This window comes from Hippocampus comes, unplaced genomic scaffold (assembly GCF_001891065.2).
Source record: "Hippocampus comes isolate QL1 unplaced genomic scaffold, H_comes_QL1_v1.1 scaffold175, whole genome shotgun sequence".
Lineage (NCBI taxonomy): Eukaryota > Metazoa > Chordata > Actinopteri > Syngnathiformes > Syngnathidae > Hippocampus > Hippocampus comes.
In genome coordinates this window covers 223,917-249,960 of record NW_017805556.1, presented here as the reverse complement: position 1 = coordinate 249,960, position 26,044 = coordinate 223,917, and the positions used below count along the sequence as shown (strand labels likewise).

Sequence of the window (26,044 nt, the reverse complement as noted above, 5' to 3'; positions counted from 1 at the left end):
ACGACTGCTAGACTAATAAATATTTAAATAAAGCGGCCGACTGCTTGGCGCGTCACCGTTGCATTGTGGGAAATGTAGTATTGGTGCGTGTAAAAGATCTGCGGGCTCTCGGCTTGCTGCGGTCCGCGGGCCGGTTCTAATAATAAATCAATATCATCCCAGGGGCCACTGAAAACATTCTCGCGGGCCGGATTTGGCCCACGGGCCGGCACTTTGACATATCTGGTGTACAGTGTAAATAGGAAGGGGCTCAGCACACAGCCCTGGGGGGAGCCCGTGCTGAGTGTCAGTGTGGAGCATGTATGGGGCTCCACCCTCACAGTCTGTGGTCGAACTGTCAGGAAGCTTCTGATCCATTTGCAAGTGGGGGATGGGTAGTCCAGGTCCTTCAACTTTGTGATGAGAATGTCGGTCAGGATGGTCTTGAATGCTGAACTAAAATCCACAAAAAGCGCCCTGACATAGCTTCCCTGCTTCTCTCCATGGCTCGCGACAGCATGAACAAAGGTGGAGATGGCATCAGCTGTTGATCTATTTTGTCTGTAGGCAAACTGATGCTGGTCAAAGTTCTGTGGGAGGCGTGATTTTAGGTGGCGAAGAACTAGCCTCTCAAGACATTTCATGACCACCGGGGTCAGTGCCACTGGTCTGTAATCATTCAGGCTGCTGATGGTATGTTTCTTGGGGACGGGTATGATGGTGGCTGCTTTCAGGCATGACGGAACGATGGCCTGTGCCAGCGAGGAGTTGAAGATCTGTGTTAGGATCCCTGTCAGTTGGTCTGCACAGGCCTTCAGCACTTTCCCCTGTACTCCGTCCGGTCCTGTGGCTTTATGCGGGTTCACAGCTTTCAGGACTGCTCTCACCTCATGCTCCTTCAGCTGTAGCGACTGCGTGCTGGATTGATGTGGAGTCAGAGGGGCAGAGTGAGACCCCTTTGCGTCAAAGCGGGTGAAGAAGATGTTTAATTCCTCCGCCAGCGAAGCATCCACACTTACTTCTGGTGGACTGCCCTTGTAATTTGTTATGTTTTGTAAGCCCTGCCACACTTGCCTTGCATTTTTGTCCGCCAGTTGTTGCTCTACCTTCCCTTTATAGCCCCTTTTGGCTTGTTTAATTCCTCTTTTCAGGTTTGCCCTGGCCACGGCATACAGCTCCCAGTCTCCGGCCCTGAATGCAGAATCTCGGGCCCTGAGTAGCATCCGCACTTTCCGCATCATCCATGGTTTTACATTTTTGAACACTTTAATCTGTTTATCCACTGTGACATTGTCAGTGCAGGTCTTAATGTAAAATAAAACAGTCTCAGTGCGTTCATTTAAGTCCAAGTGATCAAAAATAGTCCAGTCCGTATTTTCAAAACAGTCCTGGAGCTGGCTGAGTGCATCGATGGGCCAGGTTTTGACAGTTTTCCTGACTGGTTTGGTTCTTATTCTGATGGGTCTATATGGTGGCACACTGAATAGTAAGATGTGATCAGACATTCCCAGTTGAGGAAGGGGTATTGACCTATATGCACTCTTTAGGTTGTAATAGATCCTGTCAAGTGTGTTCTTGCCCCTGGTGGGGCCTTTTACATATTGTGCAAACTTTGGGAAAACAGTTTTTAAACAAGCCTGATTAAAGCCCCCAGCCACAATAATGGCACCCTCAGGGTGCTGCATCTGCTGTCCGGATATTGTGTCGTGAAGTCTGGAAAGAGCTGTGTTTACGTTAGCAGTGGGGGGTATATACACAGCTGTAATTAGCACTACAGTTAGCTCTCTCGGTAGATAGAATGGCCTACAGATTACCGTCATCATCTCTAAATCGGGCGAACAGTAAGTGTTTATTACTCTACTGTTTGTACACCAGCCTTGATGTACAGAGACGCATAGGCCGCCTCCTCGCTTCTTTCCGGAGCTGTCGTTTCTATCGAAGCGGTGCGTGGTTCGGCGCGTTAGCTGAATTGCCTCATCCGGTATGAGCGAATGTAGCCACGTCTCTGTTATTACAGACACGCTACAGTCCCGGGTGTAGCGATTGTCTGACAACAGCAGCTCCATCTCGGCAATTTTGTTGACGATAGATCTAGCATTCGTTAGGAAGATGCTTGGCAGCGCTAGTCTGAGCGGCTGCTTCCTTAGCCTGGCTAGCAGGCCCGCCCTGCACCCTCGCTTTTGCCTCCGCTCTCTACGCCGCCTGCGCCGCCTCCTAGTCCCGACAACAATCCACGGAGAGCCCGGTGGTCTGGCTATCGCTGGGGGTATATCCCATGTATCTCTGAAGTCCTCATTTATCGCGACTTCACTTGCAAGTCCAATGTTTTTTAACTCAGCACGGGTATATGTGTACAAGCCATTCACACACTTGATCACATTCGCACAAGACCACAAAAACATAACAAGAGACAAACTAAAACCACGACAAGGGAGAGAGGTCCGGGCCGCTGCGCCCTCGCGCGCCGCCATCACCATCATCATCATAATAATAATAATACATTTTATTTGTGGGCGCCTTTCTAATCACTCAAGGACGCCTTACAACAAGCAGTTAAAAACACAAATACAATGTTAAAAACAACATCAAATAAAATATGATAAAATAAAAAAAAAAAGTGGATGGATTTATGGTCAGAGTGAATAGGCTTGTCTAAATAGATGTGGTTTGAGGCTGGATTTGAAATGTGTTAATGAGTCTATGTTACGAAGGTCAGCTGGGAGTGTGTTCCAGAGCTGGGGAGCAGAGCGACTGAAGGCTCTGCTCCCCATAGTGACGAGGTGGGCGGGGGGGACAGTGAGGAGGAGAGAGGAAGAAGAACGAAGAGAGCGGACAGGTGTGGCAATGTGGATGAGGTCAGATAGGTATGGAGGGGCAAGGTTGTGGATAACTTTAAAAGTAAGGAGCAGGATTTTATATTGAATGCGGTGTATAATGGGGAGCCAGTAGAGATGTTGGAGGACAGGTGTAATATGGTGTATGGATGGTGTGAGTGTGATTATGCGAGCAGCTGAATTTTGGACCAGCTGAAGCTTATGGAGGGTTTTTGAGGGAGACCGAGCAGGAGGGAGTTACAGTAATCAAGTCGGAAGGTGACGAGGGTGTGAACGAATATAGGGTGAGATGGTGGAGCTGTCAAAGGGAATGGAGAAATCGTTTATTTTGTTTATGGTGGATTTAGTGCCAATGAGGAGGAGTTGAGTTTTGTTGCTGTTCAGTTTGAGGAAGTTTGAGGTGAACCATGATTTTAAATGCTGCAGGCAGTTGGTTAGAGAGGATGGTGGAAGTGTGGTGTTTGGTTTGGAAGAGATGTAGAGCTGGGTGTCATCCGTGTAGCAGTGAAAGTGAATGTGATGTTTCCTGAAGATATTACCAAGAGGGAGAAGATAGATTAGAAACAGTAAGGGGCCAAGGACAGAACCCTGAGGAACACCTGAAGTGAGGGGAAAGGGAGAGATCTAAAACATTTGAACTGGATAAACTGGGTGCGGTCAGAAAGATAGGAGTGGAACCAGGAGAGGGGGTTGCTGGTGATAGCAATGGAGGAGAGTCTGTCGAGGAGGATGGAGTGAGAGATGGTGTCAAAGGCTGCACTGAGGTCGAGCAGGAGGAGGATGGCGAGTGAACCGGCGTCAGCAGAGAGAAGACGGTCATTGGATATTTTGAGGAGAGCGGTTTCAGTACTATGGAGGGAACGGAAGCCAGATTTAAATTGTTCGTAGAGGTTATTGGAGGAAAGATGGGTGTGAAGTTGAGCAGCCACTGTTTTTTCTCAAAGTTTGGAAATGAAGGGGAGGTTTGATATGGGGTGGAAATTGTTAAGGTCGGAGGGATCAGAGCCAGGTTTCTTAAGTATGGTAGTGACAGCAGCAGTTTTGAGATGGGAGGGTACATTGCCGGTAGAGAGGGAAGTTTGAATAATGTTGGTGATGAGAGGGGAGAGGGCCGGGATAGAGACTTTGACTAGAACAGTCGCGGGAGGGTCAAGTTGACAAGTAGAGGTTTTGGACTTCTGAAGTAAGATGGAGATTTGGTGGACAGATGGGGAGGTGACTGCAGAGAACAGGTGGGTAGGAGCTGGGGAGAATGGAGAAGGAGGGTTGGGAGCATGTGAAGGGGTGAGTTGCTGGTGGATAAGTTGGATTTTGGATGTAAAAAAATGAGGCCAAGGTTTTACAGAAATCAGTGGAATAGAGATGTGATGGAAGAGTGTCAGCAGGTTTAGTGAATTTAGAAATGAGTGAAAAGAGTGTTTTGGGGTTACCTTCATTGGAACTGATTAAAGCAGAGTTGTAGGTTGATTTGGCTTTGGAAATTGAGTCATTGTAATGGAGGAAGTGGGTAGTGTACATTTCTTTATGAATTGCGAGTCCAGTTTTCCTGTATAATCTTTCAAGTTGACGGCCTTTTGATTGAAGTTGTCTAAGGGTAGGGGTAAACCAGGTGCTGTTTGGTTGAAGGAGACAGTTTGGGTTTTGAGTGGTGCCAGGGTATTGAGAATGTTATGGAGGTTTGAATTGTAGTGTGTCAAAAACTCATCTGTTGTAGAAAGACAATCAGTACTGGGGAGATTGTTGATAAGTGATACTAAATTATCCGGGTTAATGTCCTTGATTTTACGGAGATGTACAATGCGTTGTGGGTTGAATTTGAAAAAGGACAGGTTAACATTGAATGAAAGCAATAGATGATCTGTGTATGGGAGGAGATCGGTTTTACAGTTTGTTGGTGATAATCCTAAACAGCAGATTAAGTCCAGAATATGTCCTTTACTGTGTGTGGGAAAGTTGACAAACTGTTGAAAACCAAAACTGTCCAGACAGGAGGTAAAGTCTTTGGTGAGTGAGTTATTGATATTGTCCATGTGGATATTAAAATCTCCGAAGAGAATCACATTTGGTGATAGTGTATACAGATGAGTGAGAAATGTAGTGATGTCAGTGATAAAATCCTGGTTTGGTTTTGGTGGTCGGGAGATAGCAGTGGCGGATGCTGGTCTGTCAAGAAGGGGAAGCTCAATTTCGAGCTACATCATAAAATGTGTCAGTTTATTTCTACGTAAATTCTACTCTCTGTTCTTTTTCAAGAAAATGATCTGTGACCCTAGCATACCAACAAGGCGTCTTTTCCAGGTTCTTAACTGTGGTGATATAAGTCAGTCTGCGAACACAAGCAACTACAATAAAACACACCAGAAATAAAAGATTAATCTGTCGCTAGTCATTTTCAACAAAGAGAGTGTTGCCATTCGAGATTACTAGAAGTCTCCAGTTCAACTCAGAACAGAATGAGAATTGAAAAATGCTCCCACGGATGCCTACACCAAAAAATCGGTGATTGGCTCATTTTGCTGTCAATCATAACGAGATTCCGCCTCAGACAGATCATCCAACCCTCATGCAGAAAGCTCAGCGTCCAGGCGGGACCGATACACGCCCACTGTCCACAGACTCCCAGAGACGCCGGGCATCCGTGGGCGGGACAAAAACCAGCTTGTATCCAATGACTCGTCTCCGTTCAACGCATTGGGACAAGCTACCCTGAACTCTCGAGACACCCGGCGTCCAGGCAATAGACGCTCTGCGGACGCTTGGCGTCCACCGTTTAAAGCACAGCGAAGCTGCGGAAATGAATGAGAAGGGAGTCGCGTCGTAACCAGTAAGAAGAAGCTGATTCGGAACAAAAGTTGAGCATGTTGTAGCGCATATTTAGTCAATGACATGTACACACAATGAAATTTACATTCATATATTTGATCACTTATTCTTTGACATTTTAGGGGAAGCCGAGCTTCTCTTGCAGTCCGAGAGCAATCGCCACTGGTAGATAGTGGCAATCAGTGTGGGAGTCGATCCAGAGAGGTGTATAACTGTAGCTTCAAACTATAAAAAAGCAGGCACATTTACAGGCGCAAATTTCCAATCCTCACGCAACATCATCGCGAGGCCACCTCCTCTCCCAGTAATGTGAGGTACAGCATGATAAACAAAGCCAGGTGGAGTAGCTTCATTGAGAGTACCATAGTCATTAGGTTGCTGCCAGGTCTCAGTTAGACACAAAATGTCAAACTCATGGTCTGTCAGGAGGTCGTGAACAAACTGGCCCTTACTCATAAGGGAGCGGATGTTCAGCAGACCGACGTTGACAGCAGTGCAGCTGCCAACGACCGCCGCGCTATCCGACCTTGGGACTCGGGTCAACACAGAGGCATCCGCACAGCGTCCGGTGTTCTTCCGTGGGCAGCGAGCGGTGGACCAGAACGACCTGATGGAGCTGGAGTTGTCGTATTGGTAGTTTCGGCGTGAGCCCCGGTGAGTGCATCTTCGCCGGGGCACGTAAAGGATGTCCGGGTGCTGGAGCAGAGCAGGTGGTGGTGGACCGTGTGGATTAAAATAGACTTTGAACTCAGTGGCTGTATTCCGGTGAAGCGCCGCCGATGAACGGTGGAAAACAGACAGGACGAAGAAGCACAAAGCTAGCCACACACAGCTGATCCACATAGCTGGGCTGGAGTAGTGAAGCAGGGAAGCACCAACAGGTAGCAGGTAAGCTAGCCATTAGCCGCAACTCAACGTCACCTCGGCACTCGATGACAGGTAATGACAGTTAGACCGATCACCGTTCACTCAGTGACCACAAAAGCAGGTCCACAAAAATATGCGAACCCAAAAAACTCAAAAAGTCACGGGGGAGCAGCGCCGGCCAGAAACCCGCCAGCGTTCACTCCGGAACCGGAAATTACATGGTTTTATGCCCCAATTTAGGCTTCAGAAAGCTACCAATGGCTGAAGCCACAGTGTATGTATAATTCCAGGATGGACAACAGCTATTTCAGATAACAACAGTTTGTTTCCCCATTTAAAAAAAAAAAAAAGCACGTGGGTAAAGAGTACTCAATGGTCAAAAATATTGGTCACGGATGGGGAGCCAACAGATTTGTTTGTTTGTTTGTTTATTTTTTATTGAACATATAAAATATACAATACAGTAATAAATTGGCAAAAAGTGAAGGCAAGTAAGATATAAAATCTGCAGATCTGCAGGAATTGCATAATGTAGGTTGCAACACAACAAGAACAGCAATGTTTTGCACGCAGAGTTGAGACAAATATCTCTTGAAGAAGAAGGGTAATTTAATAAAGTAAAAACATTTCGGGTTAGATTTGCGTGGACAATATAGAGTGAAAATTCTGGAAGTGTCTCAAAAGGACCGAGGAAGAAACAAGTTTGATTGTTCTGTTTAGCTTTTTCCGCACATTTTCCACTAGTTTTAATGTTACCATCAATGAGACGAACAGATTGCACCATTTATGGGTTAAATTTCAGAACTTAAATTCTTCCTATCGCACCATTTCTGGAAAAAAAATCTATGCTTTCATTTAAACCTGGAGAAGCCCTTTTTAGTGTTAAATGTCACACAGTAATTTTTCCGAATGGTTTGTGAATGAATGCACATTTTATTTTACAATGTTGTCTGTTTTATCTCCAGTTGATGTTTCGAGGTTCAGAATCAAACTCCTACCCATCTACCCCGACTGCCATACTGCCCAGATCAGCCTACTGGCACCACATTACTGGAACCCAACTCAGCATGGACTCCGGTAGGCTACACGCCATCCTTCATGCATCTCTCCATCCATCTCCACATTGTCTATACCATGTCATAGTTCAGCCAAATTGCCAGCCAATTACAGGACTGAAACATACAGACAAAACTCACGTTCGCTCTCCAGTTAACCTCTATATTTTTGGACTGTGAGTGGAGTACCGTACTTGATGACAACCCACCCAAGTGTGGCGTGTGAGCGAGGTTTATGTCTGCGTGAAGGTTTTCTGGCTGGTGAATGTGAGAGTTTTAGTTGTAGTTTGATTTTGAACAGTTCATGTTATTTTTGCTCTATATGCACTAAGTAAGTCATTGATGTGTCGTAGTTGAGTCTTTAGCTTCATAAGTTTCAAGCAAGTCCCAAGTTACTGTTGAGCCAAATCTAATCTCCTCAAAATTTCAAGTTGAGTCAATTCGTCACTTGGGTTAAACAAGTCATAAGTCAAGTCCTCTAATTTTGTTGAGTCACAACACAATGTGTATTAGAGTGTTAAAATATTTTTCACCTAGTAGCACTGGTTCCAACAACTTTTTTTGTTGTTGATTGTTTATTTGAGGCACAGGACAGGATAGCAACTCAACACCACTTCATTTATAGAGCACTTTAGAGATAATTACAGCTGGATATAAAGCGCTGTATTTAAAGTAAAAATCTGATATAAAAACAAAGACAGTTAAAACCAATTATTAACAAAAAATAAACAGTAAATACAATAAAACCTGTAGAGTCTCATGCTGAGTCCAAAGCCAAAGAATAAAATCATGTTTTAAAGCAATGTTTAAACCCTGCATTGGCAAATGATATTTATTTAGTTTGTGACTTGCAACCATAGCAACAGTGAGCTCTCGGTGATCGATCTCTTTTCTATTGGGTGGGCGTCAAATCCTTGGTTTGTAATGATTTTCGGGAGTCTAAAGAAAACGATTACAGCCATCAATGACAATTACAGCCAAGGCATGACTAATGGCAAATAACGCTGTTAGTGGGGTGAATCTTTCAATATGTCTGCAGCCAATGTATTGTGGGAGATGCAGAAAAGGCTAAACCCCTCTTTAGTGAGCATTTAAAAGCAACTTAAAAGCACAGCTTGGATTGACCCTTGCAGGAAATCCCAATAGCACCCCTTATGTGTTTGTGGTTGCCTCCCCGGAGAAGAGTTTGGGGGAGAGGAGTGAAAAAGATTTCGAGTTCAGAGGAAGAAATGGGATTGTGTCTAAATAGAGGCTCAGAGGGGGTCCACGTTTTTCTGTTGCTGGTCCCTTTCTTTGGGATGAGCTACCCTTAAATGTTAGGCAAGCCTTCCTCTGTCCATCTTTAAAATAATCCCTATTTGAGAAGGGCCTTTATCAAAATAAAGAAAGAGGGGTTCAGATTGAGTCTTTAAACAGCATCAGCTTTGTTTTATGCACGTCATTTCCAATAACTTCTATTCCAGTGTGCACCAACACTTGACCAAATCAAGACTGACTTTCATAAAGGGGTGCAAGAACAATGATAGGTTGAGCTACATACTGCCTTGAAGCCTGCCCGCTCAGAAATCCATTATTAGGGTTGAGAGTATGGAAGAAAATCAACTATGAGTTCATAACAGTGCATAGCTATAAAACTGAAAATGGTCTTTAGTGCGAGTTCATTGGCAAAGTGTTGGTCCTGACATATACTGTCTGTGCATTGTAAAAAAAAAAAAAAACAAAAAAAATGTTTGTGCTTCATCTGCAGGTAATGCCTCAGAAGAACTGCTGCTGACACCTTCTTTTGCTGCTGAGCACTACGCTTCTCTGCCCTTTGAAAATGCGCATGCAAAGTCCCAGCCCAATATAAACTCACATTGCCAGAGACTCCAGCCAACCTTCCCAAGACAATGACACATTCATACACAGTTGTGACTGTTATGATCAAATCTGCTGAAAGCATCAATAAATGGATCTTTGTCAACTAATAATCTCTTTTGAAGTTCACATTTGAAAATAATTCGGGTTATCTCACCATCAGAGTTTGTCTCCACTCTGAATCACAATTTAATGGACGCGCATCGACCTCACAGTGCAGAGGTATCGGGTTTGATTCCAGCTGCGGCCTTCCTGTGCGGTGTTTGCATGTTCTCCCCGTGCCTTAACCGTTAAGGCCAGGCCGTGCGGCACCGTCAGCATTTTGAGCAGCTACACAGAATGCAGTATAGTGCATGAGCAGGCAACTTTGCTTATCTGCAAAATAACTGGTCAGCATTCAATGGTACGAACAGTTACTTACATTTTACCACTGTTAGGTGTCAAATCCCCATTACAACTTATCATTGCCCGACTGCCAATACTTTTAGCGCTGTTCGGTGTCAAATTCCCATTACAATTTATCGTTGCCTGACAGCCAAGAAATTACTTATTTTATATTTTTATACTTTTGTTTAAAAAATCCAAACAATTGACGTGAATACATGAGTTGTAACGCTTTTATTTTGAAGGTGACCAACGCCGCTCGCTGACGGCAGATTACCGTAATGCACAGTATTCACAATCGCAGTGGCGGCTCACTTGACTTCAATTTTGCGAGTGGAAACTGGTTTGACCGCAGTGTCTTGGCTCCCCGTGGGTACTGATTATTAAACTATGGGAAATCATAAGCAAAGACGTACTATGAAGGCTGCTGTTGACTGGATCAATTTCTTGACAAGGAATGGAGGGCATAATTTACATAAAATTAAACGTATTTATGATGTAGATTGGGAAAGAATGAGCTTCCGCTCTTTGGTTGTGACGAGCAGCCGCCACTGCCTGGCACCTGAAGGGCTCCATAGTAAATGAATTAAGTAACCCCCGGGGCTGCTCCATTTTCCACATTCAAAATGGCAACGGCCATGACGTACAACTCAGCGCACAAGGCGGTATTTATTTTTTATACCTATGTTGATCGAAAAGACACGAAATGTGCCCTTAGTGTGGTGACAGGCCTAAAGAAACCGATCTCTAATTCCATTGAAACATATCAGGTAATTATTCAATTGTAGGGTAGTAGCATTGCATAATTACCTTACCAAAAGAATGGGAAGGAAAGTCACTCTTGCAACGTGTTCGTTGGATCAGTGGGCGTTGGAGTTTGACGGCAACTTTGAGAGAATACTGAAAAGTAAGTCAGTCACGTTTTGAGATTTATATGACCAACGTCTTGGCTGTTGTTGTTCCTTGATCACGATCGTTATCATCTCAAACAGCAATCAAAATACAACAACAACAATTGAATAAAAATCACGGTGCCGAACTCATACATGAAGTATTTTTGTCTCCTCATTTCTCCGTGAACTGTTTTTTTTTTTTTAAACAGGAAATGTTTACGTGTTTGTCGTACACATTCCTATCCACTGTGCACATTGGGCCTATTCGTATTTTATTTATCGATCATTTGTTGATTAATTTAATAATATTAATTTTTGCGAACGAAATTTCCTCTCTGTTACTATCCTTCGAGGTCCGAGCGGGATGACCCAGAAATACATGGAGGAAAGGTTGGTTCGAATGACACATATCAATTCAAGCCTTGAGGCCAGTTTGGAAATGATGGGCACGACAGTTCTTTTAGTGTACTGAATCATTACTGTGTGTGTGTGTGTGTGTGTGTATGATGTAGTTGGGAAAGAATGAGCTTCCCGTCCTTGGTTGTGACGAGCAGCCACCACTACGTGTGTGTGCGTGTGTGTGTGTGTGTGTGTGTGTGTGTGTGTGTGTATTGTTGGGGGAAAGCCGCCTCCTTTCCCCTGCGTGTTTGTTGAATTTCGGACGAGGAGAATGTTAGTAATCCAAATATTGGCTGGAGTCGATGAACAGTTTCTCCAAAGCTTTTAATAACAGAATATTCTGGGCATCAGTGAATTACAGACAAGGGCTGCATGTCACGAGTGCGAAGCAGGAAGAGATTCACATCACTTTTATATTATCAGAAGAGCGTTACCGAGGCACAAAGTGTGACCTCATCACTTTCGTTTCTCCTAAACCGATTCTCAGCTTGGCACATTCCAATGTTTGTGTGTCTCCGGCAGGGAGTATTTTAATTTTAAGTGATGATTGTTACAACGACGCCAAGCTACACTGTGGGCATGGGAAAGTTATACAGCATGACTGAATATGAGCAGAATACAGACTTCAGTATATAAGATAAGATAAGAAATCTTTTATTCGTCTCGCAATGGAGAAATTCTCAATTCACAGCAGCAAAGTTATGAAAGGAAGAAGTAGAAGAACAAAATATAGGAGCTGCTGGAAAGGCAGCCACTCTCGCGGCGCCATCTTGAAGTCAAAATAACAATATAACACAACACAACACATAAGACACAGACAGACAGCAATCTGAATCACTTTTCCTGCATACACTTTGTTGTTTGAAGCAGTTAGAGATGAAAGACGAGAGGATCAAAGTGTCATTTCACCAGTGGATCAGAGACGTCATGCTGAAAATGTGCACACGTCTGCTACAAGCTAAGTTTTGAAAGCAAGCCCGAAGATGTAGCGTCCATTGACGAAAAAGATGGCTCACATCTCTTGTCCCACGTAATCCGCTTCAACTCCAAGCTGCAACTCCCAGTTCCACATCTGCATCGGTGCTCTGCGCTGACGCTCCTTTCTTCTCATTGTCATCTCCTCAGCCTTGCATCCATCCAGCCGCAGACTGACCAACAGCACCGATCTCTCCGCTGAACAAAGCGGGGCTGTGTAAAATGCTGCCCATTACAGGCGCAAAAAAAAAACACAAGCGCCCCAGAGCTGTCCAGCAATGACAGTCAAATGGCACTGAGTCTCCTCCTTGATGAATGTCGTGGCCAAAAAATGCTGAAAAACAATCCACATCCGGTCCACACGACGCAACAAACACAAAGTGACAAAACAAACACAAAAACAACAAAAAAAAGCAAGGCTTACAGAGCACTTGCCGACGTCTGCCTACTCGGGCGCCATCTTGGACTTCTATATATGTGTGTACAGTACTTGAATACTTGTTTCACTGAATTTTTACTATTTTTTTTTTTCCCAAGATGGCGCCCTAGTAGACAGCAGTCTGCAAGCGCTCTTTAAGAGCTTTGTCTTTTTCGTTTTTTGTGTTGTTTTTGTCTTTTGTTTTGTCACATGCTGTTTGTTTTTACTTCATGTGGACACGAAGTGGACTGTTTTCAGCGTTTTTGGCCACGACATTCATCAAAGGCGAAGAATCTGTGCTTGGTGGTTGCGCCTTCGCATGTACCAGCACTGATTTTGATTGGAAGGAAAGTCGGCGCAATTTGACTGTCGTTGCTGGATATCCCCTGGAACACTTGTTTTCTTTACGCTTGTAATGGGCAGCGTTTTTCACAGCCCCTTTTTGTTTCGCGGAAATGTCGGCACTGTTGGACAGTCTACGCCAGGGATCTCCAACTCCGGGCCTGGAGGGCTACTGTCATGCCTGTTTTCCAGCTCTCCCAGGAGCAACACACCTGATTCAAATAATCAGGATCGTTCAAATGCTGCTTCAGAGCTGGCTGATGAGCTGATCGTCTAAATCAGGTGTGCTGCAGCTGGGAGAGGCAGGAAAGTAGCCCTCCAGGCCCGGAGTTGGAGACCCCTGGTCTACACTGATACGGTTGGATGGATGGCTCGTGGAGCCAAGGATGAGGAGAGAGGAGCGTCAGCGTTTAGCATGGATGCGTATTTAGAATTGAGAGTTGCTGCTTGGAATTGAAATGGATTTACATGGGACAGGAGAAGTGAACCAATCTCTATTTTCGTCAATGGACGCTACAGCTTCTTGTTTACTTCCAAACTTAGCTTGTAGCAGACGTGTGCACATTTTGAGCATGATGTCTCTGATCCACTGGTGAAAGGACTCTTTTTGATTCTCTCCTCTTTCATCTGGAACAGCTTCAAACAGCACCGCGTATGCAGAAAAGTGGTTAAGGTTGCATGACTGTCCATGTTTTATGTTAGATGTTGTGTTATATTATTTTGTTATTTTATGTTAACTGTTTATTTGTGATGTTTATGTTCAGAAACCTGATTTGGGACGATGGCTGAAAACTAGCATTTATGCTAGAGGCGCATTTACACTGTTGTGTTGATAAATGTGCACTGTCCCAATGAAATAAATAAATACTCAAGTAACCATTTGAAGGATTATTTGATACTTGGCTCATTTTTCTGAAGTAAGAGAATTGCTGAGTATTTTGTAATTTGTGGCCACTCTACCAATCTCTTTTAAAGCTTAAATAGTATATGTCCAGTATATCACACTTATACATTATTTTACACTTCCCACTGCCTCTGTACTGTAGAATTTTTCTTTTTTTGGTAGTATTTTCAATGTAAGCTTTAACTCACAAACGCTCGTTCTGGACCTGCACTCTTTGTAAACTTTCCAGTATTTTGTTAACAAAAGGGGTGTTCACACGGCAACATTTGCTCCGGCGCTGCACCGGGGCTGCCCCAGTAGAGCGTTCGCATGTGCAAAGTTACACCGGTGTAGCCCCTGAAAATAGCTTAAAACGGAGCAAATTTAACCCTGCTCAAGGAGATGGTTTAAAAATTTGCTCCGGAGCAAATGCTCGTTTGCGGGGCATCACCGATGTAAAATGGTACGTGTGAATGCTACAGGGTTAAAAATTTGCTCCAGAGCAAATGCTCGTTAGCCTCTCTACGCATGAGAAGAGTTGATTACATATGGCTAGAATGCATTGCTTTCGTGCTCTGTTGTACTTCCGTCATCTTTCCTTTTGTAGGAGACTGGACTGTCTCGGAGTTGTTTTGTGTAGTTTGTTCCTCTGTTGTGTGTTCACAACCCCCCCATAGAATTTATTTTGTGATTTCCTCTCTTGATTTTCTATTTCGCGCATTATGTTGGCTTTTCTGAGTGTCATTGAAGTCATCGTTGATTTACGCCTCTCGAGCAGAAGGCACGGAGACCGAGAAGGAGAAGGACGTGCCTGTTCAGTAGTTGCTTGAGTTGTGTATGTTTTAACAAGAACCAACACGACAGCTCTTTGTTTTCTATCATTTTGCACTGCTGCAGAAACTGCCGTGTGAACGCAAGTGGGGCTGCACCGGGGTTAACATGCTTCTCTTTAGACAGCGGCTTTGTACGTGTGAACGCTCCACAAAATTTGCTCCGGTCTAAGATATATCGCAACAAAATACATCGGTGCAGCACCGAACCAAATATGTGCCGTGTGAACACCCCTATAGTTTTCCTGTGACATAATGCCCTTTGATGTCACATAAAGGTATCTCCCCCCCCCAAAAAAAAAAACTGAATCTGGTGCAATTTCAAAAAGTCACTGAATCAAGATTACATTGAAAATGTAGTAAACATAAAACAGAGCAAAACTGGAATTGAAAATTTGGAGTCCTTATCGTTGTCTTTATGTGTCTATCTAGTCATTTGTTGCTTTTTGTTCTTTGTCTTCCTACAGGTATTGAGATTGCTAAAGAAAATGGAGCCAAATACAGACTGGGCCCAGAGCTGGAAATTTGGTGTGATTTTTTTTTTTTTTTTTAAACGGCCTTAATTTCATGTCATGTAATTGTGCTGTGCAATATGAACATTTTATCTCGATATACTGTACAAAATTATATATCCTGATAATTGTTTATGCTTTCTTACATTAAACGCAGTAAAATGAATAAAATATTCATAAAAATGAAATCAAATGCAAATATCCATCGGCAAAATAAATGTGGTTCAAAATAGCCAGTTAGTGAAGTCAGTTTCCAAGGAATGCAATAAAACTGCAAAGATTTAAAATAAATACACACCCAATTACATTTGATATTTTAAAGTTGTCATAAACGATGAAAACAAAATTGCTCCGCAACGCCACCTAGAGTGGCAAGGTAAAAAAGTATCCCGGTATGTTAGACCTGCGCCTATGAAAATTGGCAGGCACGTGTAGTACTCCAAGTGAAAAAAAAGTCCATTGCAGCGATAATCTCAAATGAACAGGAAGAGAACTATGAAATCTTGAAGGGCCACTTTTTGCTCATTTACAGGGATCATACTTTAGCACACTTTCCCAAAAGAGTTCATCCGATTGACTTCTAACTTCGGCTGTACCACCTTAAGACCGAGGACAACAGCAGATTTTTTTTTTTGTTTTTTTTTTTAAGAATTTTCAAAATACTGTATTTCAGGTATGGGCCATTAAAATTTGCATTTCACATTTCATTTTCAACAAATGAGGAAATGCTTAATAATGCCTCTCCTCTTTTTGTTGAAAAAATGTTATCCTTAGTCCTGAAATTCCAAACTTGATTATTTGGTTAGCCAAAACGACCTCATATTTGCTCAGAAAAGATGTTAAAACACGAACTTTGTGACTTTTCGTGGAACGCTGTTGCTATGGCTGCTTGCAGTTCACCAAGAAAGCAATGCTAATATTGAGAGTCTAAAATGCCATTTTTAACAAAGCAGCCTCGGTTGTATGTTTCACCTAGATCGAAAATTTGGTGGTCTATTAAACAGCACAGGACCTACAAAAAAAGTCTCTTGGAGCCATGTGCTAAAGCTAACAGGAAGTCCGCCGTTTTACATATACTGTATTTCAACATTCGTCATTGCCATGACTATAAAAGCTGCTGAAACTTGCCCCAATGTTTATATCTTGTCAAAAATGTTTAGGCCTGAGTGATTTTGCAACACAAAGTTTGCAAACGCTGTTGCCGTGGAAATTCATCAATAAAACCATGATACGGATGCATGAAAACTTTACACACAGATTAGGCCAGGGCTGTGAGTCCCTGTTAGAGCTGCTCGAAGCTGTATTTGGAAATGGATTTGTGCAATCGAGCCCTTTCCAAGTTTGTAAATAAAGGTTACATGACCGGAATGCATGCGCATTGTTAGTGCAGAATGGTGGCGTTTGAGAACACCTACACAAGCAGATGAACCGAAAAGGATTGCTAAAACTACTGTAGTAAACTCACATCACCAGATGTAAAGCAACTTTCTGTTCCTTATGGAATTACAGAGCTGGAGGAAGACATTTCAAAGTGGCCCAATATCAAATGGCCAGATATTCATTGACTCATCACGGATTTGGTTGTGATAAACATTAGAAATACTGCATGAGGTGTAGTTGAAAACGAGGTGACAGAGGAGATTCCATTGCACACCAGAACTAAAAATAGACACCCTTTTTAACAAGCCAAAGCGCATTTTTATGAAAGGAACACAAATCAAACCTATGCGCCGTGATCACATGGACAATGTCGGTAAAGATTTTCACATACACAGAAGCCAATAACCAGTTAGCCCAGGGGTGGACAAACTTTTTGGCTCGGGGGCCGCATTGACTTTTAAAATTTGACAGAAGGGCCGGGTCAGCACGCGCTATGGTACATTAAAAAAAAACAAATGCATTTGTTGACAGTCCATATCAAACATCAACAGAACAAAAGCATGAAAGTACTGTATGCATATCATTTTTTTAAAATGAGAACAGTGTTGTTGATCACCTATTTTAGCCAGTGCATTGCTGCAAATGGGTTGTGATCAGACTAGTAGAAGTAGAGCAATACAGAGGTCCGTAGGTGGTAGATAAGATGTCTTTCCCTCCGTCTCCCCCCTCCTCCCTGTGCTCTGCAACTTCAAGTCAATGCGCCACCTGGCGTTGAAATGCCTGTCATTACAAGTCCAAATGAAATGAATGCAATCATTCACATCGAACCTTAATTGTGTACCAACCTTGGGCGGGCCGGAGTAAAAAGACCAATGGGCCCGATCCGGCCCGCGGGCTGCAGCTTGCCCACCTCTGCGTTAGCCACTTTTATTTTGCTGGTGTTTGGTTTGATGCCCTGTAAAATAAACATCACAAACATTAATGAAAATGAATTCAAAGCTTTTGTTGCTTTTGCATGAGTGTGCATGGTAGCTCATTGCTAAATGAATTAGCTACCAGTACCTAGGTAGGCCTGCCATTACTCCATAATTCATGACAAGATGCTTCCTTGTGCAAGTTGCTGGCCACTGTTCCAGTCTGGCAAGCAATGTTTGGTCACCAATAGTGCAAGGTTAGTGAGACTAAACTGTTTTCTTACTGGCCAGTGGAGGAGCTCTGCGTCGCGAACACTCGCTCCACATGTAGCCCCCCGGGGGAGCTCAACACCCACTGCCGGTCTGTGTCCCGGACACCCATCATTCATGCAGCTGTGGCAGGGGGAACGCAGCTGGTATCTGTAAGACAACCACTGGAGGTTGGCTTGTCAAAATTTCAATGTTGGATTTTGAAAAATCCAGCATGCCCGTGCGCGACCCAATGCAGTGAAGAAAATGGATGGCGGGATGGACTTTGAATAATTTGTAGCCTGTGGCTCTAGCCAGGGGGCCAACCCTGCAGCCGAATGCGGTGGCTTACCGATGAGTCTTTTTAGGATAGGCGGAAAAAGTAAGTCAAGGTTTTAGATTGAATTCTTAAATACAAATGACCTACGAACAATTAATTTCTGAAAAGCCTCTCTGAATGCATTGTGTTTGCGAATCTTGGTGTCGTATCTAAGACAACAAATACCGCATGAGCAAAACTGCATGAAAGCTGCTCATTTCCTCACTCTCTGATAAATCAGCTGAAGAGAAGCTAATCTCTATATTTTCAGAGGTTGAAGTTGGCATAAGAAGAGATGTCCACATATATTTTGGGGCAGAATAATTCCTCCGGTTTTGACATTATTACCAATATATCTACAATGATTTTGTATATACCAAACAAAGTGTGCCCATCTCCTCTGGAGACTCTCACCAAGACATGTGAAGTGGGAGGGGGTGTGGCTATATTGCTGACGAGAAAGCGGCGTGATAAGAGTAGTTTGTTTTCTGATTTCTCCAAAACAAATTGATAAAATTGAAAACGCAGGCTGATATCATTTTCCTGATTAAAAAATAGAATGAGTGTGTAAGTGAAAAATGGGCCATCCTGGCCAGATGCTCCGTGTAATTGTGGCAACACCTGATGAGACATGCTCCTACATGGAACATTTCACTGATTGCAGTGTCAACTTTCCAGCAAGAAAGAGCACCAATAGACTGTGATAAGGTCATAAGTGGTTTTGATAAGGTACAGTAGACACTTAGGTGGCCTGGAAATTTCTGTGGGGATGGTGTGCAAAATAATTTCCGGCGACCATTTTTTTGATCAACTTGATGCTTCATGTCATATTTAAATATGCCCTCATTTGACCAATGAAAGTGCTAAGAAATTGAACATTTTCAGAAACACGTTTGTCATCTCGTTTTTCAGGCCGTGCCGTTACCCAACTGCAGTGTGTGTGTAGATAAAAGATAAAGAAATAAGTGTCATGTAGATTTTAGATTGTGTCACACAGCTCTAATTACTGTACATTCCTATGTCAAATTGTCAATGTTTTGATGTTCTTGAAATGTCTCAGCCAAAATGGAGATCTTTATTAAAAATGTATGCCTTTTCATATCAACTGACACCTCTCTTGTAATTCCTCATTTTTATAGTGGGTATGGTTGTGCGGACCACTTTCATGAATCGGATACATTGCTACACTGTTTTGAAGTTCTCAAGAAGCTTCTGGAGTCTCCCATTACCCAAGACATTATTTGTGACGTGGGAATGTAAGTAGTAACAAAATGCTGAATTCAATAAATTCAGTCATGTTTGTCTTGTATGAAAAACAAAGTGGGTCAACATCTTGTCACTATTTTGATGAAGCATTAATTTCTCGCCATGTGCTTGTTTTTCAGGCTTTTTTCTTAACACTGTGATTTATTACTTTGTGATTTTTTCAGACTTCTGTTGAAGCGCTTTCACACATAAGGACATTGGAGCAAAGATTTTATTTGAAATTCCTTGAAGAGTCTTTGCATTTTTTTAAAAGGCACCAACATTGACTCTCAAAAGACATTGGTTGGACATGCCTAAAAATCTGTGTCGACGTCCATAGGTGCTGGTACCTCAAACACCGCTGTGTCTTTTCCAGTTGTTAAATTGGTTGAAAAAGTAGAAATATAGTTTTTGCAGACATATTTCCTCCGCCTGACCATGAGGTCGAATAATATGTACTTTGCAATGGACAATTTGTATTTTAGGTGGTGGTGTTTTTTTTTTTTTTTTTTTTGCTTGTTTTGTTTTGTTTTTAATTTTACATTTTCTGATGTAGCCTTTATTCATATACAGGTATTTCTGTTTTTCAGTGCCTGACACAGATTTGAGATTATTTTCTTCTGAGTTGATTATAGATCTCTGTTATGTGTTTTACAGGACTTCCCTTTTTAGACAAGTCAGTAGTATCCTATTTGTTTTTAGTTTTCCTCCCACTCGTAGTGTGTACAATGCACAATTTCCATTGAATACCACCTCTCTGCTTTCTATTTTAAATTGAAGAACCACAGAAGGTAGTTTTTCAGTGACATAATTTACTTCAGAATGGGCTGGAGATTGCACCTGTTCGTTCGCCTTATAGCGAGCTGAATCCAAGTCTCTTGTCTTCCTTCCTTGTCTGTTGGTTAAGTGTTCTGGGTTGCAATAAACCTGACCCGATACCAGACTTATAGTTACATTGATATGTTCCCTTTTCATATTCTTCCCCATTTGAAGTCAGAGTTGGCATTCTGTGAAGGGGTTGCTGTTTTTTTTCGTCTGCAGTCAATCATTTAACAAGTGAGGAGAGGTAGTGTTTGACATCATTAAACCTGCACATCTTGTAATTTGACACAGTTGCAATCCAAATCATAAAAGTCAAACTGGTCTGTGAAAGGTGAGGGCTCCCTGTCTGCTAGATTAAGGTTAAATACTCTCATTAATTCAGATATATGTGTTTACTGGAGTCCACAATAATTAATTAAAATGCAGTGTAATGTAAAAATATGTATGGATAATTGTTGTAATATTCATCAAGACTGTTGTTATGACATGACAGTAGTACATGAGAAATATGATGGTTATGACAACACTCGATTACCAATGACCTTCTTCTCTAATGTAACAAAACAAGACGCAGCGGTGTGCCGGCTTTGAAATTTCCTGTGGGTGCACAACTCATGCCTGTTGCCTCATAAGTCATGCGACTGTTTCTGATTGGTTGTTTTCTTCAAGCGTGGTGGTTTCTTCTAAATTAAATTAGAAGCAATTTATGGAGTCAGAGACGGCTATATATCTCAATTTTTTTTTCCTCCAGTTCATATTTTTCATGTAATACTGATAGATCATAATGACAGTTTCAACAAAAATAAAAAAAATACAAATAATCTTTTGAAAAACTCAAACTTTAAATGAAAGGTAAGACGTTTCTTTCATCTTCAAATTCCAGTCCTGGTTGTGTTATATTGATCTGAGTGTTTTATTCCCTCAGGCCCATCATGCATCGCAATGTACGCTACAACTGCCGGGTGATTTTTCTCAACAGGTAAGTTTTAAAACGTTTTAAAACGAGCATTTACAGATTGCGTTATTTTCAAACCCCAAATGCAATTCCATTGACTTTGGGACATTGTGTTGAACGTAAATAAAAACATTAAACACTTATGTTAAATATGTCTTTATTTTAAATTGGGTTTGTACATTCAAAAACAGTGTCGGCACGGCAGAGGCAAGTGAATTTAAATGCAGAAAAAAGCTACCATTGGCAAAGCTCAAGGTTACTTATGTTTTATATTTCGGTGTATCCATTTGATGAGAGACTGTAATTGGTTTGAGAAATAATATTTATAAGATAATATAAAGTTGCCTGGGTCCTGTCCCCCTCAGATTTATTTTTCTGAAGGGTGGATAGACTTGATTTTTTTTTGTTTGTTTTGTTTTTGGAGCCCCTTTAATATTGGTCTGAATGGGATCATTGAATAGAAATTGGTTATTTTTGGTATATTGTTATCCAGTATTCATAACAAAAGTGAGATGGGTAGACTACTCCCATGTTTGTGATCTGCCTTTTCCTTCAATTGCCTAAATTTTAGGCAATTGGAGCATGGGTTTGGGAGCTACGGTCCGCCAAATTTTAAGATATATGGCAAAAGGGGGCGTGGCCAGCCTTCCTTGAAACCAGTGGTGTCAAACGTACGGCCCGCGGGCCAGAACTGGCCCCCAAGGAGGTTCCATCAGGCTTGTGGGATAATTTAAAAGTGAAAAATAGCATAAAAGACACGGAATTAATATTTTAATAGGGTGCAATTCATGGAGTATCCGCGAGGGGACACACTGTTTAGATCAGAGTAGAAGACCACAGCCGCCTCATCTGTCACTGAGACAGACCCAACACAGCAGACGCTATCAAGGACATGTGAATACTTAATTCTTTACACGTTTAATAGCACTCTCCTTAGTTTGTAAGCTGTAGGCAGGGATTAAATTTAGATTTTATATGCACATGTGTAAATGGTTGAAAAATTCCTTTCTTTATAAATCTCATTTCATCTTAAAGCGCATTACTATATTTTTCAATTACTTGTTAAAGTTTTGCGCCTTTGTACAATCAGTGGGATCAGTTGCAATGGATATATGTGAATGATAAAAGTAAATTGCACATTTGTCTAAGGCAGTGGTCGCTAAACTACGGTCCGCGGGCCGAATCCGGCCCACCTCCACATTTGGTCCGGCCCCCCTGAACAATACAATGAGAGTATTTTGATTTATTTTTCATCTATGTGAATTTGTATTTGATCATAGAGTTTGGCTTTTGCAATAAAGTGTTCCTTAGTTCTGAACTATTTTCATTAACTATTAGCTAGTAACTATTTCATAAACACATATAACGTGACATCTGTCCATCCTTCTGCGGTCTGTGCCGTTATCTGGCAACTCCAGAAAAAAATCCTGAACCCGCCCCTCTCAAAGATAATCATGGCGAAAAGGTAGGTAGAGGTAAAAAAAAGATTCAGAATGCAGGGGATTTCACCCAAAGTGGAGAAACGATTATATATACCTGTATATATATTTTTGTTAAATGCAAAGAAAAAGCTGTCTGTCTCATTTGTCAAGAGGCGGTGGCGCTATTCAAAGAGTACAATCTGCGGAGACACTGTGAATCCCGTCATAAAGACATCTGTTCGGCTAGCTTTCTGGTTGCTCACCTGATAGCAAGGAGCGGTAAACTTTTACTGATGGAAAGTTTGTCAAGAAATGCATGAATGCTGTCGCACAGGAGGTGTCTCCCGAAGAGACGCCTTTAATACCGTGAGTCTATCAGCGGTTAGAATCACCAGACGTGTCGAAGAAATCACGGGTAATGTATACGCCCAGCTGCAGCAGAAGACGAAAGAATTTGAATTATTTTCAGCTGTCAGAGGACAAACATGACACAAAAATTAACGTTTTCCGATGTAAAAATGTGTTGAATAAATATTAAATGTTAACATTGCTTTAAACTGTCACTGCGTCATAGCCTGTGACACTCGTTTAAATTAGCAGGGCGGGATGTCAGTCAGGGGGCTGTTGTAAAAAAATTTCATGTATAATTTCATGTATAATTCACCGAGGGTACTTGCTAAGAATGGGAATCTCGGCGGCCAAGAGAAGCATTTTGAAACACGTGAGCTAGGATAGTTAGCACGCTGCGAAAGTGCGTCGCGTGCCTTGTTCATCTCAGCGGCCGTTATGGCTGTCGCTCATGACGGCATGCGTGTGTGTGTGCGTATGCGCGTGTGTGCGGTAATGGGTCGATCGCGGGAGGTTGGTTTTTCGAAAAGTAGATCTTCCGTCAAAAAAAGTTTGGGTACCCCTCCTCTACAGGATGAACTGCAGGGGAAAAAAAAAAACTTTTAATCATGAATGCCCGTTGTGTATTTGTAGGCAACTTAGTCATGTAGATAGCGGGCTAATATAGCTCATATAGATACATACAGCATGTGTTGCCTTCATTATAAGGCTTTTTATTTGTTGCGGCTCCAGACATATTTGTTTTTTGTTTATTTTGGTCCAATATGGCTCTTTCAACATTTTGGGTTGCCGACCCCTGAACTAGACGAATGAACTAACTGATTTATTCTCTTTCCTGTTAGACAAATCCTACTGATTCGGCCAAAGATGCTGATGGCCAACCATGGCATCTACAGAGAGATGCGTTGGTTCTCACCCTGGACAAAGTTTCGGTTGGTAAACCTCAAGCTATCAAGGCTGAAGTGATGTGAATCTGTTGCACTGTGTTTCCTCCCACATTCCAAAAACATGCATGGCAGGCTGATTGAACACTCAAAATTGTCCCTAGGTGTAAATTTGAGCGCGGGTGGTTGTTCGTCTCTGTGTGCCTTGCGATTGGCTGGCAACCGGTTCAGGGTCCCCACACCGCCTACTGCCCGAAGATGGCTGGGATAGGCTACAGCACTCGCGACCTTTGTGAGGATAAATCGGATAAGAAAATGGATGGATGGATGGATGTTTTCATCTCAGAAACCCAATTGGTCAAGGGTAGCACATGCTTACCTGCAAACTTGGTAGTGCCTGGAGGAATTAAGGGCCACAAAAGCTGGCTCCTGCTCAGAAAGCAAAAAGGGCCATTGCTAGTCTACCTTATATGAGAAATAGCCCCTTCCAAATTGTCACCATTTGGCTCGAGGATCAGCAGCAGCGGCGTATTCCTCTGAGCCTTATGCTCATTCGGGAGAAGGCCAAATCTATCTCTGCGGATGTCAAGGCTAAGGCTGGGGAAAGCGCTGCCGAAGAAACGTTTTCTGCCAGCCACGGGTGGTTTTTCCCTTTCAAGAAGAGGGCTAATCTCCACCATGTGGCCTTGTCCGGAGAGGCAGCTTCTGCGGGCAAAGAGGCTGCCGAGCGATTTCCCCAAGTGTTGAAGGAGATCATCGAGGAGGGTGGCTATTCGGCTAAGCAGGTCTTCAATGTTGACGAAACAGGTCTGTTTTGGAAGAAAATGCCCGAGAAGAACTACATTAGCTACGAGGAGAAGACGATGCCCGGATATAAAGCGGCTAAAGACCGCTGAACCTTCATGCTTGGGGCGAATGCTGACGGGAGCTTCAAGCTGAAGCCGCTGCTAGTTTACTGGGCAGCTAACCCTCGAGCCCTGAAGAACATGACGAAAAGCTCGCTCCCCGTTATATGGATGTCAAACACCAAGGCATGGGTGACACTCGCTGCATTTGAGGACTGGTTCTTCCACCATTTCATCCCAGAAGTGAAGTTGTATTGTTGGGAAAATGGAATTCCATTCAAGATCCTGCTGGTGCTGGACAATGCCCCTGGCCACCCCCCGCACTTGGATGATTTTCATCCTGACGTCAAGGTTGTATACCTGCCGCCAAATACAACTTCACTTCTGCAGCCGATGGACCAGGGCGTTATCGCCAATTTCAAGAAATATTACACCCGACGGACGTACAAGATGGCCTTGAAAGCAGTGGATTCTGACCCCGAGATGACCTTGCGGAGCTACTGGAAGTCCTATAACATCTTTAACTGCATCAAAAACATTGAAGCATCATGGCATGAGGTTTCCGAGGTCAACCTCAACGCCGTGTGGAGGCCTCTATGCCCTCAGTTCGTCAGCGACTTCCGTGGCTTTGGTCAGGAGGGCATCAATAAGGACATTCTCAGCACTCTTGTCGGGCTAAGTAAGAAACTCGAGCTTAACCTGGAGGAGGAGGACTTCAAGGAATTGCTTGAGTCCCATAGGGAGGAATTGAGTAACCAAGACCTCATGGAGTTGGAGGCTCAGCAACGTGTCGAGAAGGAGGTGGAGGACGAAACGCCTGTCCCCATGAAGAAATTCGAGACGAAACTCTTGGCCGAGGGGTTTTCGCTCATCGATAAAGCCATCGCACTCTTCGAGCAGCAAGACCCAAATATTGAACGTTGCACAAAGGTTGCAAATCAAATGAATGATGCCATACAGTGCTACCGCATCATTTATGATGCGAAAAAGAAGACAACTGTGCAGTCGTCGTTAGATCGCTTATTTCGGCCAGTTTCTACTCCCTCCAAGGAAGATACTCGTCAACCCACATCTTCTTCTCCTGGACCCTCAACTTCTTCCTTCATTGATGTTACGAAGGAGGAAGTAACTCTTGAAGCCCATTCCAGCGACGACGAAGACCCTCTCGTCCCCGTGATATAAAATCCTCTTCGAAAATAAAATAAAACAAAATCCTTCGAGTACATTTTCATTTTATTTACAGGATCTTATTATGTAGATGTACATACTGTGTGTTTCTCTCTCTTCTCTCTCTCGCTCTCCCTCTCTCCCTCTCTCTCTCTCTCGCTCTCTCTCTCTCTAACATATGTAGTACTGTACTGTATTCACGATGTATGTTGTGTTGCACACATATTATTTTATTAAATGTTTATTTTTCAGTACAAACCAATACAGGTTGCTCATACAAGCCTTAAACATACGTATATAAACGTTAAACATACATATATAAGCCTTAAACATACATTCCATACAAAATATAGCACTGAAGCAACTTACGAACGAATTCAGCTAACGAACGATCCTTCGGAACGTAACTCGTTCGTTAGCTGGGGGAGCGTCTATATATATATA

At 42.8% G+C, this 26,044-nt stretch overlaps 2 protein-coding genes and 1 long non-coding RNA gene across 6 annotated transcripts in view; all 3 read left to right on the top strand.

The window, feature by feature from the left end:
- Positions 1–9,528, top strand: part of dok4 (docking protein 4) — a 46,901-nt gene extending 37,373 nt beyond the window's left edge. Inside the window, exons 7-8 of the mRNA XM_019879848.1 lie at positions 7,469–7,580; positions 9,306–9,528. Coding sequence (XP_019735407.1) covers positions 7,469–7,580; positions 9,306–9,451 — 258 coding nt within the window. The 3' untranslated portion in view covers positions 9,452–9,528. The remainder of the gene's footprint in view (positions 1–7,468; positions 7,581–9,305) is intronic.
- LOC109521794 (uncharacterized) lies at positions 2,586–7,280 on the top strand. The gene is made up of 3 exons (XR_002169431.1): positions 2,586–3,021; positions 3,204–3,206; positions 7,270–7,280. It is a non-coding gene; the product is annotated as an uncharacterized LOC109521794 (long non-coding RNA).
- Positions 9,529–10,507: 979 nt separating the features above from the next.
- The window catches only part of nadsyn1 (NAD synthetase 1), a 53,747-nt gene continuing 38,210 nt past the window's right edge, over positions 10,508–26,044 (top strand). For all 4 annotated transcript variants that reach the window (XM_019879846.1, XM_019879847.1, XM_019879845.1 and 1 more), the window contains exons 1-5: positions 10,508–10,706; positions 15,007–15,067; positions 19,053–19,169; positions 20,906–20,959; positions 23,547–23,636. In XM_019879846.1, coding sequence (XP_019735405.1) covers positions 10,622–10,706; positions 15,007–15,067; positions 19,053–19,169; positions 20,906–20,959; positions 23,547–23,636 — 407 coding nt within the window. In that variant the 5' untranslated portion in view covers positions 10,508–10,621. The remainder of the gene's footprint in view (positions 10,707–15,006; positions 15,068–19,052; positions 19,170–20,905; positions 20,960–23,546; positions 23,637–26,044) is intronic.